Below are 16,685 nucleotides of genomic sequence, written 5' to 3' on the forward strand. Positions count from 1 at the left end.
TTTTAAAATATACTTATTTTTCTGCAGTATAAATGACATTCGCAGAGGGCGGGGGGAAGGGATTGCTTGATAGTTTAGGTTTTATAGTAAAATGAATTATTTAATCAAACCTCTGACAACCTAGCTGTATCTCTGCTCTGCATTTCAGAACAGAGAAAACAATTTTCGGGTTGTAGCTCATTCAGCTTTGTTGGCTTTTCTGCCTCAGAGCTGGTGTACCACATGTCCATTTTTTCCTAAGCTGTATTTGAACTCTTCTTCCTTTCAGATGCTTTGTAACCTAACTACCCTCAAATGAAGCAGTTCACTTATTCCATGGGCAGTCCAGGCACAAGTGTGAAATCCCTTCAAACATTATGGCTTTAACTTTTGTTATACGGGACATTCCATTTGGAGGAATAAGTTGCATTTACCTTCTGCATCTGAGTTTTATGAATGATATATAAATGTTGTTTACTGTTAAAATGGTGCATGGTCTTTCTGTAGTGTCTGTGTTTTATTAGAGTAATTTAAAAAGAAAACCACTAAAACGATGTTACTACTGGGTGTCTGATTGCCAAGTTAATCTCTTATCACAAGTCCCATTGATCTTCTGTTTGAGCAGCTGAGAGTCTATTTTATGTATAGCGATCTTTCATAAAGTTTATTCCTGGTAATAAAGCTAACTGGGGTGAGTGCCAAGCTATTCTCAGAGGCAGTCTGCTCTCAACAAGAGAAGTATTTTATTTTGTTAGATGGGGTTATTGTTTGGGTATGTACTTGTGGCAGAACTAGTGAAATTGCTAGCGAGTGAGTCAAACTAGGTTCAGAGGTGTACTCTTACTGGTATGAAGTTAATGGCATTACTGCACAATAGACATTCAGATCTGACTTTTAATATGATGCCCAGTCTCACGTGCATTTTCTACTTATTACTGTATGGTATTACTAAATTGGATTGTTAATCTTTTCTGTAGTGTGGCAAAAACCTTAAAAAAAATCCCTAAGCACTACAAAACAAAAGAAACCCTCCACCGTAGAACTTTACATGTGTTAAGTGCATTCAAATTTACTATGTGTAAGAGGAAGTAATTTTATTTCACAGAGCACAACTGTATTGGTTTGTCTGAAATTATGTTGGTTTCAGATTTTTGATATCTTTCATCTAATAGCCTGCATTTGTGTTGAGATACTCACTGTCTTCATACCAAACATATACGTAAATTAAAAGTATTTTAAAATACTAGTAATTAACCTTCAGTAAAGTTATTTTTCATAAAGTAAAATTTTACTTTTCTAAAGGTTACTTAAGCTTTATTACAGAGTTTCTGAAGTATTACTGTGTATTCGGAAGAGTTCAATAGATGGCAGAGCACATGTTCTTTTAGGCTAATTAGTTTGTTAATATTCATATGAAAATGGCAATCTCACTGCTATGCACAACAATCTATGTAAATTCCTATAGTCTTATGGCAGTTTTGGGAAGCAGTGGTGGTTTTGTATGGAGCTCTAAGCAAATGCTTGGCATTGCAAGGACAGATTACAGGTCTTGATCTGTTCCTCTGCTCTTGTCTGTAAGTCCTAGGGGTTGGCATCTACCTTCTAGGAAACCAGTCTCAAGCAATCTCCTCTCAGCCTGTTATTGCAGTAAATTTTAAATTACTGTCCAATATCTTATCTTTTGGTCTTCTCCTGCTCTGGTCACCTGGATATACGGGAGTACTTACAATTCCTCATGGGTGCAAGGGGTAAGCACAGATGCAGATAGTGACAGGAAAGGCATGGATGTGCCTGTAGTGCACACAGGGCCTTTGGAGTGGTGAGGGAATGGGGCAGGATTTGCACCCCAGGTATTGAAATACCAAGGTGAAGGAGTTGGTGGGATGTTGGGAATTCAATGGGAGGGAGGAGAGCAGAGGGATATGGTGTGCCCTGGTGTTTGCTGTGCACCAGGCTGCTGGGGGGAGTAAAGCGTGTGAATCTCTAGTAACGTCATGCTTCTCCTTTCGTGCTCAAAGCACGTACTGATGTCAGAACTACCTGAAATAACTTATTGAAATCAGAGGGCAGGTCACTGCTAAAGCTGCTTTATCATACTCTTAGCAGATCGTCAGCCTAGCTGCATCCATTCTTTACATCTTTGAAGAAATTTCTTTACAATCAGTCATAAAATTTAACCTTCCTTTTAAATTCCTCCTTAAAATCAGGAGGAAAGCACACAAAATATCTGGAACACTTTTTATCATGCAATAAATAGCATATTACTATCCAAACAGAAGGGACAAATTATTATATACCATATAAACAAACTGGGAAAAATGGAAGAAGAAAATATCTATTATTTCAGCTAATATTAACTATTTTGTAGTCACGCTGGGAACAAACATTTTGTTTCCTATTGCTCCTTACCTGTCATTTGAACTTACTGATTTATTTTCCAATAATTGACAACCGCTGCAAGCGATGGGCAGTCTGCATCGCTGTCCTGCGGTGGTCTGGATGGTGGCTGGTGTGAAGATCTTGACATGATAGAGCAGAAGCAGCTTAGCTTTAGCCAGGCTGTTGTACTATTGCAGACATTAATACCACATGGTAATCTGGTATGTTATAGAGCATCAAGCTGTACAGATTTGTAATTGCAACTAATGATGTCCTTACATCATGGCTTCTCTGAGCTGAAAAGTATCAGTGCGTCAGTAATTGAAGCATCAAATAAAAGCCTGCATTTTAAAGTCTTTAGAGACCCTTGTGAGGCTTCTGCATCTGGCACATAGTCAAATTGGGCAGTGTTCTCTGGCAACTTTGCGTTATTCCTTTAAAAACATGTATTCTTATCTCAAGCGTTGTTCTAGAGCCAAACTTTGGGGTTTTATTTTAGTTTGTGGGGTTTTTCTTCACCCAGATTAATTATTTTCATAGGGAACTTTTAATGTTGGATTTAAAACTCAGTGTTAGCCTACATTGATTTTATTTTTTTTTTATATCGGATCAAATCTGGATTTCCTCTAAATAAAATATATTTATTGTGTAAATAGCTTACCCAGAAATTTGAAAATAAAATACTGAAATGTTTGAGCTAATTAGAAATATTTCTCAGTTTAGTACAGAACTCAGCAAAATGGCACTTTTGCTGGAGTAGTTTAAAGTGCGATGCTGTTTTTCACTGGCTAAATGTTGTTTTTATCATATGTGACGTGTGACAGTAGAAGAGAAATAGTCCACTTGAAATAAATAGTTATTTCTTTAAAATGAGAACGCTTGGATTTAGCAACTGATCGGCAATATGCTGGTCCACTTTACAGCTTTTTTATATAGTAGAAGAGAAAACCCATATATTATCATGAAGCCGCTATGTTTGATCTGTCTGGGACTTATTTAGCAAGTAAGAATGTTAATTTAATGTATACTGGCTAAGATAACTAGTTGTCTGGGGGGTCAAGGTACTGACTTCAGAGGCATTTCTGAACAAAGATGTTGCAGTTGGTGGGTGGATGGCACTGGTCTCAGCTGTTGTATGAGCTTGCATAAATAGTATCATCTCCACTTTAATCTTTCGGGTGTTCAGAGGTAGTGTGCATATTTCTGTTTAACCCCTGGACACTTGCTGGCATGCATGACCCTTTAACAATTCCTATCCCTCTGTCCATCCCTGGCACCTTGGCTCCGAACAGTCTGGGAGGATAGCCAGTAATTTTGAAGTTTTTTGTTAAGAACATCTCTTTAACAAAAAGTGTATACAGTTTCTATTGTGCTTGTTACAGTAGTGTGTGGTGCACTTCTGAAGAACTACTTGCATCTCCACTGCACAATATTTTATTACTCCCCTTTGTGTGTAATGATCAGTTAAAAAAAATGTATTAAAACTGGTGATGATGGTTACTGGACTTTGGCATCAGGAAAAAAAGCTTTTATTTCAAAAAACAGCAACAAGGCTAGAGCAGTGTGTTTCATAAAGGAAAGTTGACTTTAAGTTGTGTTTCAGGATAAGCATTTGATTTACCTTACCTTAAATTTTGAGAATGAAAAAGACACTTAAACCTTCAGTCTTCATCAATCTGTCCCTCTGAAATCAACATGCCTTTTTCTCACCAATTTTTATATCGCTTCAGAGACATCGTTCTAATAGAGCAGTTTTAAAGGTTATTTTTGAGGCTTGTGGATGTTGTGCTTTGGAGGGAAGTATCCAAAAGCATTCAAGCATCAGAGCTTTCTGTGTATTCCTCTCTCTTTTTTTTGGTGGGTGGAGAGGGAAAAGATGTAGTAGATGGTGTATTGCAGGTGTTGTTGGTTTTGACTAGCTTTTATCACTTTTGGTGGTATAAATTTAATCATGATCAAATATTGATACGGTAAGTGTAGCAAAGAGGAGCCAAAACAAACTTCAGAGTGACCTGAATTATTAGATCAAAAGAAATAAGTGGAAAATGAATCTTCCCTTAAAGTAATTACCTGTAAAGCCCTGCGTGCAGGGAGAGAAAGTAAACGGCAAGGCTGGGAAATGAATTGCAGTAAGTTTGTTTCCATTTTGTAGTGATGATTGTGCAGGTGCTAGCTTTTATATTGCTCAAATACTTGAATTTCTTTTGTAAGGATGGAGCCTTGATGATTCCAGAGGTGGTTCACCCAAGGATCTATACTCCTGAAAGTTGGACTTGTTCTAGTTTGTGTTAGAAGAAACTGAAGTACTAGTTGTAGAAAAATGCTAATAAAAAAATTTAAGGACAATGTAGGTGGTATTACGTTATTGGACATCTTTTAGTTATATTATTCCCCCTTATTTTTTTTATAGCAAACTTTGGCCTGTTCCATTTTAACGGCGTTGTTGAGCGAGTTCTCAAGTTCAAGTAAAACCAGCAACATTGGACTAAGCATGGAGTTCCATGGTAACTGTAAACGTGTATTTCAGGTAAACTAGTTCTGTGTCAATATATGCTACCTGTCTTTCTAAAACTTAAGCATTGAGAAACAGAAGTACTTTCTTGTGCCAGGTGCATTCAGGTACAGCGTGTGTCTAAGACCATTTAATAGGACAAATATATTATAAATGCAGATACTGGCTACTTCAGGAAAGTTGATAATATATTTTTTAAAAACTGGTATTAAAAAGGTGCAATCCCTTTTTGCCCATTTTATGAATGTAGAGCTACAGATCTTTATGTGGTTGGACTCTTTAATTCCTTGGCTACCAATTGCAAACAAAACGAATACTCTGTGGAACAATGATAGTCTTAAATATAGCTTTGGTTTAAAGCCAAGGAGAGCTATGTATTTAAAAATATTATTGCAGATGGTGTAGTCTGGTTGTCTCAGATGTATTGTTTGGCCAGGCAGAAATGTTTTTGTGAAGGCATCGCTTTAAACTGACTGTTGTGGAACAACTTACCAACTTTTTTTCATGCCAAAGACCAACCCTCTCCTCCACCAGTTGTTAAAAACATGTTGTTAAGTTTTTCTTTTAATCACTAGCATTTATGAGAAGATTTTTTTTCTTATTCTTTACAAACACAATCTGTTAATTTTGGCATGGTGGGGGGGTCTGACTGACAACTTCAGAATATTTTCTGTATTTTAATGAAAAATAGGGTGAACCTAGAAAATTCTTTTCTCTTTAGAAAAGTATTTCTTTTTAATCAACATTTTAATTAATGACTGAGAGACTCTATTAATACATTGTGTTCGTCCTGACTATAGGAGGACGATCTGCGGCAGATCTTCATGCTCACAGTAGAGGTACTTCAGGAATTCAGCAGACGTGAAAACCTCAATGCTCAGATGTCTTCAGTGTTTCAGCGTTATCTTGCACTAGCCAATCAGGTCTTAAGCTGGAACTTCCTTCCTCCAAATTATATCCTTTTAATGTCAGGCCCTTTATTTCAGCTGGCTTGGGTCACTTCTAGAGGGTGATAAGTAACGTCTTTGCGAGGAGAGAAAAATGTAAAAATTATAAGCCTTATATTTAGTCCTTGATTTATGTTTTCTTCCATTAGTGTTCTTGGTCACCCTCGTGCTTGCTAACAGATGCTTATGTACAGAAGCTGCTGTTGCTCTTCATTAAACTTTTAAAATATTTTATATAAAATTCAAAATGAGTTCATCAGAGCAGGCCCCAGTTACAGGTTGATGGTCTGTCTAGTTGGTGCAGGGGAGAGGAAGAGTGTAATATACTGATTTAGTGCAGAACCAAATGCTGAAGAGGTTTAAGCTCTGTTTAATTTTTATGCGGAGATCTGATCTGTCCTACTTTTCTCTCTCAGAAAAGGGGAGGGAGGCAGGTAAATGCCTCATCATTTAGGAGAGCGCATGCTCAACCGACTCCCCATAAAACAGTGTAGTCATATACCAGAACATATAATAGTTTTTTTCTTAGGTCTGAAGAAAAAGTATTTGCTAGCTGAGAGGAGAAATGGCATCTCCTTTTTGCACAGGTGCCACTGCTTCCATTTTGACATCTTTATGATGTGTGCTGATTATGGAAGTCCAGAGAAAGGTGGATATGGAAGGTGAAGGAGGAAATGGGAATCAGAAAGAGAAAGAGTCTTAGTGAGGGAGAGAAGAAAAGAGATATAAAAATGCTCAGCCCCAAAAATAGGCTAGAAATTGTAGAAATAATCAATCATGTTCTCTATTTAATAGAGGGTTACGACAGCACTTGCAGTAACACATCACAATGCCTCTTAATAGCTAGATTGTCTTTAAGATGCTTAGCAAGCTTTCCAAGAGCCTAATTTTTAAGCTAGTTTATAAGCTTTTTTCCTTAAAACCTTTTGAAATTGCTACTAAATTATACATACTGCAGGAATCTCGATGTTGCCTTCAAATCCACTGTAAAGGATTTTATTTGCTTTCCTGGTTTGATGGTCAGAAGGTGATATCTTTGTGTTTCTGAAGTCTTTGATTCTGTTTGTTATGCAGCAGGCAGCAAAAGTGAAATTATTTAAAACTGGATATTCCTTGGTTCACATCTGTAAAGCAGAATACCAGCAGAATACTTCTTTATGGAAGGTGTCATGGATTAAAAGTAAATATCTCACTCATATTAATCACTGAAGTGATTTGACAGGGGTCCAGAGAGGAATTTAGTGCCTGTGCCTACAGGACTGAGACTGGAGTCAAATTATTTCATCTTATAAAAGTTTTTGGAAGAGGATTTGGGATTTGTAAGAATTCAAATAATGTGTGAACACTTTTTCTTTCAAAGCTGTAATTTTAAATAGAAAGGAAATGCTCTTGTGTTGTGCAGTGATGGTTCCCTCTGAATTTTAGTCTTGCTCTGTGCATACCTTTGATGTAGTCCTAAATACTGATCTTGTTAAAGTTTGAAAGGGAAGGCTCTAGTCCTTCACGAGCACTTTATCCTAGGCTAAGGTTTGCAGTGGTGGAGCTAGATATATACAAGCAAGATGTGGAGCCTTAGGAGTTCCACCTTTCATTTATACCTCTGTATAACATGAAGTGATTTAGTCTATAGGTGCTAGTAAATAGGTGTTAATTGAAATAGCTAAGCAAGCCATACTGCTGCTTAAGGTTAACAGTGTTTTCTGCTACTTGGCCTACTTTAGATATTACAGCTGTTAAACAAATTCTGGCCACTTCTGGAGACTGGATGGACCTTTAGTCTGAACCACCACAAGTGTTCTTACATGGCTCTATTTCAAATCTTTTCATAACTTCTGCTCCACTTGATACCATCTTTTTGTTTCCTACCATTCAACATTTCCTTTTGATATAAGAATTATAGCACCAGCTTGGGTCTCCCTCCTCTATGTAGGGACCTGTTTTCACAGAAGTTGGAATGGCTTTAATCATCCTTGAGAAATATGGGTCTTAGCTGACCAAGATTCAATAACTGTTGGGGTTTATAGCATCATGTTGATTGTATTGTGGCATAAATCTCTCTTCCTTAACAAGACTGATTTAAAAGTAACTGTTGATTGTTAGCTCATGGGCGGTGAAACTTAACTTGGCTACAGTTTCTAAATAGATAGCACATTACATAAGAACGTAAGAATTGTTGTGTTGATTGATTAGTTGGTATCATTTTGGTATCCTCTTTCCAAATCTTGACAGTACATATGCCAAAGCGATGGGCATAAATTTAATACTCGAAACATGGAGTAAAATGATCCATTGTATCCACAGATAAATCTTTTCCTTTAGTTGGTATTTCCCCTAGCAAGATAGTATTGATTCTCAGTATTCCCTGCAGCATAACAATAGTCTTTAGCAAGATTCTTGTATCTCTGAAAAAAGGAAGTAGCATAAATGTGCTTTAACTCTACAGTCACCATCGCCAAGAGGCATGTTATTTAAATTACCATGTTGTGAGAATTGCATCAAAACATACCACTTCTCAAGAGGTCTTGTGCTGTTATAGGATAACTTAGTATGTGTTGCATTGTTAAATGCAGTCTTGGACAATGCTGCCACCAATCACAACAGAATCATAGAATAGTTTGGGTTGGAAGGGACCTTAAAAACCATCTAGTTCCAACCCCCCTGCCATGGGCAGGGACACCCTCCACTAGACCAGGTTACCCAAAGCCCCATCCAACCTGGCCTTGAACACTTCCAGGGAGGGGGCCTCCACAACTTCAGTTCCTCACCACCCTCACAGGGAAGAATTTCTTCCTAATATCTAAATCTACCCTCTTTCAGTTTTAAACCCATTACTGCTTGTTCTGTCACTACTTGCCCTTGTAAACAGTCCCTCTCCAGCTTTCTTGTAGGCCCCCTTCAGGTACTAGAAGGCTGCTATAAGGTCTCCCCAGAGCCTTCTCTTCTCCAGGCTGAACAAGCCCAACTCTCTCAGCCTGTCCTCATAGGAGAGGTGCTCCAGCCCTCTGATCATCTTCGTGGCCCTCCTCTGGACTCGCTCCAACAGGTCTGTGTCCTTCTTATCTTGAGGGCCCCAGAAGAGTAAGAGTAAGTCTTTATTGTCTATTACTAGCATGAAAGATGCATTCTGGAATAGCCACCTCATTGGAGCAACAAAAGAAGAGAGGCTGGGACCTACCCACTTTCAAGTTGGAACTCAGTATTTTTCAAGTGTCTTGGGATGTAGTGCCTGCAATAGGAAGGGCAGGGCATGGTGACCTAGGAGGCCTCCTTTCAGTCACGTGCAGTTTCTTCCATTTCATTGTCTAATACACAGGCAATCATCTTATTTTTATCTGCTACCTCAAGGTATTAGTTCACCTGGTGTTTGTGGATGCTTTGGAAGTTTTTGGCAGTACTTTTGGAAATGACAATAACATAGGATTACTATTTTGCACTAAGAACATATGGTAGTCTGTTGTGGCATGTTGGCTTCTGTAGAGTTTCTTTTTTCAGTGCTGCTACAGTACTGTTAAGTATGGTTTACTCAAATGGAACTAGTTTTAACTGCATCTGTTCTTAAATGAATGTTTTAACTAATTAAGGAAGCGCAGGAGATCAATACCAAGAGCTATGGCCCGCTCCTTTACAAGAGTGCTTTCAGGGATCTCACTCCTAGTATATTGTGAGTGTCCAAAGTCTCCAGTTAAGGAGCTGAATGTTGCTGGGCTTTAATGCGCCTTGACATGGACATATATGTCCTGCGGAGTCAAGATGTAATTATAATTCATATTCTTTTACCTCCAGAGATGTTTCTCACTACTTCTTGACTTTAGGATTTATCTGTTCTTAGCAGCCACGTTCCAATGGACTTTGGATGAATGTTCTCAAATGCAAAAGTTCTTAAACAGAACATAAGATTTTTGTCCAGTTGTCTCCCATCTACAAAAAGGTGTCTATTATCTGTCATTAGGAGCTGTCATAGAACTACTTATCCTTTATTCATTAACATACGGATTAGAGTACGTGAATAAAGAGGAACTTGAGCTTTAGTTCTTGTTTTGGATTTGGTGCCTCTACTTGCTTGGAGGCAAGCTGGCAAATTTTCAAGTGAATGTAGAATAGGGGATTGGATTTAAAATACAGGTTACGTAAACCTAATGGGATGCACTCGACTAATGTGCATTGTTGCTGTTCCATTGAAATTAATAGTGTGATGGCAATTGTATGAACTGACAGAAGCTTTTGTCTGATCTGAATGCTTTTTAAGTGTGTGTTCCTCGGCCACACAGTTAAAGGAACAAAGCTTTTCATATCTGTTTTGAAAATGTCTTTTAAACCTCAAGCCAGAATGAGACACCTTTCTGGGAGATCCTGTGAACCATATAGCTCTGCAGACTTTCAAGATTTGAACTTGGTCCAACCCAGATTGGTAGCAGCTGTTATGCATAATGGAAGTGCATGAAAGGCACACACAATGCTCCAGAAAACTTGAGGTTTGTTTTGGGGAATGATTTAAGTTGGCATTGCTGCTGAAAAAGCATCCTGCCCTAGCACCTCCCATGAGCATGATACTGAGCAGGGAACCAGCTGGCTGAAAACCTTTTTTTTTAGCAGGTTGAGGTCCCCAGTTTGATTTGTTGCGCAGCTACAGAAATGATTGAACCTGTACCAAGGAGCGACAAAACAGATTTCCTTCAGCAGCAGGGCTGCTTTCCATAGACCTTGTGTTTGTTAGCAGCTTGGGAATATCCTGAATTTACTACAGCAGTCTGTCCTTATCTGAAAGATGAAGACTCGGGGTACTATCCTGGCTGTTGTTTGGGATATAAAGAAAAATTCAATGTAACTAAAATAGCTCTATTTATGAAAGTGCAAAATAGAGCTGCATTTTACGTTTATCAGACATCACTCATAGGTGAAAACTGACCTGACTTTGAAATCCCTGATGTTCAGAAATTATTTCTAGAGTACTGTGTGTTTTCTTGACAATCCTTTCTAGCAACTTTTTAAGACAAAGTTGGGCAAACCCAAGAAGATTGACAGATCCCCTGAATTTGGTCATAATTGCACTAAACATGTTTGTATTGATATTGAACTTTTTAACATTTGGTGTTTCATCATTTGGGTTTTCCTGTATGAATTTTGAAATCAGTTTGCAATGTAAGAGCATCTTAAAAGCATTAATATCAGAAGAGGAAAAGAGACCAGTAATGACCCTTTTTATGAAAGGGAACTGATAAAATATATAGTTTTTTTCCCTTTTCTGCTTTCTTGCCCCTGTGGTTTTAAGTTTCAGTTTTGCAGTGCTTTGTCATCAGCTTCCTAGGTGGCAGCCAGTATATAGTGGAATGGTGTGACTCTTGAGCTGCGTCTGCATGGCAGTGACTTCTGCAGAGGTACTTTAAGTGTAAGTTAGGCTTAAAGTGATTAGCTTGCATACTATTAGCTGTATAACTGTAGCAGGAGCTACAGAATCCACTTGGGTGGTCAACATGAGACTTGGTACTGGCATGGTTACACCACTAGCAGCTCCAGAACTGGCCAGTTTTAAAATTAGCTTGGGCCTTCCTACACTTCCTATGCCTGTTGTTGCAATCTGAGTCCAGTGTCTCCAACACAAAGTATTGTTTCATTCGCATGACAGTTAAGAATACTTGTGTTTAATAATTAAATATTTAAGCATATGTTCCTTCTCCTGAATGCTGGATATGTTTGCTGAGAGTGTAAGTCATACAAAGGTTTGTGAAGCGTTTCTCCATAGGGGGCAGCAAGCCTCTGCATCAGTTTTAGACCGTTGCTCCTAGACTCATCCCATGCGCTTGGCTGACTAGCTAGCAAGCCAGAGGAGATCTTAAAAATCCAAATATAAGCAGTATGTTAGCATTATAACACGGGGTGGCAGATCTCCAAGCAGTTACCTTTCTAATGCAGTTTTTTATTTGTAAAATGTAAGTCTGACTAACAAAGCTCTCCAGAAATGTTCCAAACAACAAAGGTAAAGTGATTAAAATAACTTTTAAGAAAGATATTCAGGCCTTAGCACTCCAGAAGTTTTTCCTCCATTTCTGAGTTGTTCTTTACTCCTGAGGATAAATTTGTGCATGGGAGTCTGGCAGAAAAAATCTCAGCTTTGATTCCTAATTTACTGCTTTGTGGAAGGGCAAGCCTTTCCTCTCTTAGGAAAAAGACCATGGGATCCAATCTCAGATACTGGAATTTGTGGGAAGTCCTGAAGTGAAACATTATAATCCCTCATGGCTGCCTCAGGATATGAAATATTTTGATATCATTTTCACCCATCAGTCCCTTCCTGGGACAGAGGCAAAGAGTGGGAGGAAAACTACACATCTGTTTTGTCTTATTGTCTTTTTTTAATATGTTCCTCCAAGAAGCATATAAAGCTTCAAATTTTTTTCCAAATTACAATTTTAAAATGAGAAATTTGTATCTTTAGAAAGGTTACTCTTATTTCTCCAGCTCATGAAACAAAGCCAAGCGTAGAGCTAATGTCTACATCCATAAATTTAGGCAAAGATAAAAGAAAATCTGTCTTAAACATTGTGGTCTTCTCTTCCTCTCTAGGCATTAATTAGCATGTGAGCCTTATCATACATGAAGGCATCTAGTTATATTCTCATGCTTTTCAGTAGAACTTGGTATATGTTATTGAAGAATCAGATCCAATTCAAGCAGAAGTTTCTAGTCTCTGTAGGAATCGGTGTCCTAGGTCTTGTGAACTGTGTGAAACAGTGCTGTGCTTCTGGTAGCTGTTTCCTGTCCTGGATTTCCGTGTCATTCAAAGTGAACTGTAATGAGAGTTACTCATTCTTCAGTAGAATTGGGAATGTTACACATTTTTGTATATATGACTGGAAGTGGTTTACAATTGTTTTTCATTTAAATAAAATCAAACAAAACCAAACCCAAACCCTTTAGGAAGTCATAGTAGACTGATCTATGCTTATCATAAGTCTATGTTATAGCTTGAGTGCTTACAAAAGAGTGTTGTGCTAGTTCTGTACTTTTTGTTTCCTCATAAGTATTGAGAAGTAAATTAATTTTTGATGGTGAAGACTGCATTTGTCCTGTGTACATCCATGTACTAGGTAATTTAGTGCCATTTTTTTTCAGGTTTGGCATAACTTTACTGCTGCTAATAAGGCTGAACCATAGCACAGAGTAAGTTTTGAGGTATTTCATGGCAGCAAGCATCTCCACAACCAACTTATGCTAATGTTGGCATACATCTCATATGTGATAGAAAATGGGTGTAAGATCTCCGTGATAGGTGCAGGCATAACTTGTATTGTTCAGTGAACAAATCTGCTATTGTCAGATGTGTCATCAGTCCATTAGCGTGAGAAACAGTACTAAAAATAACAGGATAGGGCTGCTAAATACTGAGGCTTGTTAAAATAGTGACAGCAAACTAGCCCTTCTTTCATTCCATGTGAAAAATGTTATGTAGCTGGTCCCCTCTGTAGACTCAACCTAGTGAAGAGCAAATTGATTTTCAGAGATTTGATAATGTATCTATGATCATCTTCTGATATCAATGTATTTCCAAGCCAGTCATTTATTTGAGATTTACAGCAAAGGACATGCTTGTCAGTAAACAATTCTAAAATACTGTTTTTCTAAAACGTTCCAAATTAAAAGGAAAAAAAAAGCATAGCTTAATTTGCCAGATAAAATTAGTTTTAATTTGTAATACTACTTCTGATAAGGGGTGCTTGCATGTGATAATTTCATGCACACACACACCCCCCCATCTGGAGAACTGAAGCATTTTTGATCATTTAAATGACATCTGTATTTGAGATGGAAGTAAAATAGACAATTCTGTGATTTTTAGTTTTTCTCCATCTGAAATAATGCAGATCTGGTACGGTTCAACACACACTGATAATTTTGAAAATGGTGAAACTGGTTTCCTTGATTGCTCTTATGCATTATAACATGCTGACAACAGTTGTGGACACAAACCAACAGTGAATGTCCACTTGGTACTGTGCCATGGAAAAAGTCGCTTTTTTGGAATGTGGTTCTGCACAGTGTTGTTAGGAATTTCTGGTTTTGGCAGAACTCAGAAGACAAGTGTAAATAAACTAAAATTGTGCATTCTGCCTTGTGCCACAATTCTTAATATTAAGCTAGATGTTTGTTTTATATATTGTTCTCTTAAACAAAACCCATCAAAAGTTGAGTGGTCTGTTTTCTTGAATGATACCATTGTGAAATTTATTTTACTCTAGACATATAAATAGGTTTTTGATACACATTTTTTTCTAATACCCGATGACTTAGAGTACAAAAGTTAATGCAGTTCATTACCAATAAGTACATTACATGCTGCTGAGCATGCTGTTACTTATTGTGATGGTTGGGTTAGAAAGGGATCAGGTTGGATAATGAAGGGCTTAAAATAGACGAAAACAGAAGTTGCCAAAGTAAAACTGGTTTACTACTACTTGGATTGGAGGGTGTCACAGAAGGAAGCACTTTCCAAAATCTTTGATGAAAGCTCTTCTGACTGACAAAGAATGTAACCTGCTTCTTTAAATGTTTTTGCTCGCATCTCTGTGTTTTCTGTACTAGAGCATTTGCAGAATTTTGTAAATTAAGTTATGCCAAAATGCATGGTAAGAACTGAGTGCAGCAAAATCGTGGTTTCATGGTGTGCGCATTTTTCACACACGTCTCTTACATGTGTTTAGTGTGACAATGCCTTGTGGTGCCTTATGCTTTTGTTCTTCGCAGTGTGATTAAAAAATGTAGATTAATGCAGGGCTAACATACCTGCATTCTGTGATGCATATTTGGCTATTTAGAAAAATAGGATATAGATTTCAATGAGCTATCTTTAGCTATCATAAGGCCTTTTTAAAAGCTGCCAGGAAAATTTTTTAGAAAATGATTTCCCATTTTGCATAAATTTTAACACCTGTTAATTGCGGTTGCTTTTTTCCCTTCTCGCTGTGTCACATTAGACACCCTGGTTATCAAAGTGATCGTATCACTATGGTATGTCTCATAATTATGATCAAACTGTTATCTAACATTCCTGGAGCATTCTTTTTTTCAATACTTAATACCTTTTATTCCTTGGCCTCATGCATGAATTATGCTGTGTATGTGAAGAGGCTTAAAGTTTGTTTCCATTACATTCTTTCTGAATGGATCCTGTTGTATCTAGGATTTTTTTAAAGCCAAGTAGGAATGTTATTGTTGACCTTGACACCAGATAACTGGGCAGACATTATATAGCTATGTTTGAATCCTCACAAAATGTGATGCTAAAGCCAACAGAATCCTGGCGCGAGACCCTCCTGGACAGCAGAGTTATGGAGCTTTTCTTTACAGTAAGTTTCTTTCTTCAACTTTGATAGTACAGACCACAGGGAAAGCAGCTCCTTCCTGTTCTAAAACTGTGTTGTTGGACTCCTCCTTTTGCATCAGGTAGGACTGATTCTGTTAACTGCAGCTTGCCTTAAAAAGCAAACAGAAGGATTGTATTTTTTTGCTAGGTTACTGAATATGTATTTTGCCTATAAGTTGCCTTAAATTGATGACCATTAACAAAACAAAAAGGTGTATAGTTGTCTAAACTTTTATACATTTAATACTTTTGGACATGCATTCACCAAACAAAACCGAGTGTGGTAAGCAGTAGTAGAGTATCTCTTTCAGATAAGGTGTAACAGCTCTCAAAAAAGATCAAATGAACAGTGTGTTTACTGATCTTAAAGCATTTGCTCAACAGAACAGCTGAAAATAAGTAACGTAATTGCAGTTTTCTAGCAGTTTCAGCATACAGAATTCTGCATCTCTTTCCTCTGCACAAAGTAAATCCAAGCAAGTTACAATAGATAAGTTATGAGGGATGGGGAAGACGTAGAGTTGGGATAGGGGAATGTAATATTGAATTTCTGTAGCTTAAAAGAAAACCCATGATATTAAAACCGGATAAAATTAGTATTGTTTTCTTTCTACCACTGTCGGGGTGAGAAGTCTGTAGTCTTTGTTCAGCTAGGAGTTACTGCAGCGGCAACATATGTTGGCTTATAAATTCATTTACTATGCTATTTTATCTTATGTTACATCGCTTGGGACCTGAGAATTCAGCATTCTCGGACTGTTTTCATTTTTGCAAAGCAGAGAAATAATGTGCTGAAAACTTGGACAAAGTTGTTATTATTAGACAAAGTAAATGTAAGTCTCCAGTGCTGCTTGAGAGTTGTCTGATACATGCTTAGATACATGTCCTTACTTTGTAGGATTTTTTGATAAATTAGATTTTATTTTTTTAATATCTTTTTTTTTTTTTACAGCAAGTTTATCTGTTCCAGCAGTTTTGAAAAGGTGAAAAAAAAATCACTGGCAGAACTCTTAGCAGCTACACACAATCTGAACAGCTGTCTAGACTATCCAGACAGTTGCTACTGTCAGCTGTGAACCTCCACATGCAAATAACTTTTTGGCTTACATATTAACCCTTCCTCGTTTAATAGTGTGAAGCTGTCAGAGTTAGATATCTGTTTCTTTGGTTGGTTTACAATTACTTATTAATGATAAGAATGTTTTGAATAACATGCAGAATTGTTTTAATACATCTGCATTTCTCTTAATAGTAACCAAAACCCGCCTGTATTTGATTATTTTTGAATGAATGCTAGCCAGGGCAGTATGGTTTTAGATTCCTGATTTGCAATGGTTGAGGCTTGTCGTATTAGTTTGCTATTTGAAGTAATGTTAGTGAATGGTAGTAGTTCATATTCATTTATATGATCTAAGAAATTTTAATAACCTTGCAAAAGTTGGCAGGACTGCTATGTTAAAGAGAGGGCCTTCAGTTCTAATCTCAGCCCAGTGTGGGATGTATATTAGGA

The 16,685-nt window shown here is 37.5% G+C and overlaps 1 protein-coding gene across 4 annotated transcripts in view; it reads left to right on the plus strand.

The window, feature by feature from the left end:
- The window catches only part of XPO4 (exportin 4), an 85,229-nt gene that overhangs the window by 34,704 nt on the left and 33,840 nt on the right, over positions 1-16,685 (plus strand). For 2 of the 4 annotated variants that reach the window (XR_008578997.1, XM_054839611.1), the window contains exons 5-7: positions 4,769-4,885; positions 5,671-5,824; positions 15,046-15,158. The exons of 1 other annotated variant lie outside the window; for it this stretch is intronic. Coding sequence is in view for 2 of the 3 variants with exons in the window: in XM_054839611.1 (XP_054695586.1) it covers positions 4,769-4,885; positions 5,671-5,824; positions 15,046-15,158 (384 nt within the window). In the remaining variant the exon portion in view is untranslated. The remainder of the gene's footprint in view (positions 1-4,768; positions 4,886-5,670; positions 5,825-15,045; positions 15,159-16,685) is intronic. One more of the 4 variants, XM_054839625.1, reaches the window with a different exon arrangement.

The sequence above is a fragment of the Grus americana genome, chromosome 1, assembly GCF_028858705.1.
Source record: "Grus americana isolate bGruAme1 chromosome 1, bGruAme1.mat, whole genome shotgun sequence".
NCBI classification, from domain to species: domain Eukaryota; kingdom Metazoa; phylum Chordata; class Aves; order Gruiformes; family Gruidae; genus Grus; species Grus americana.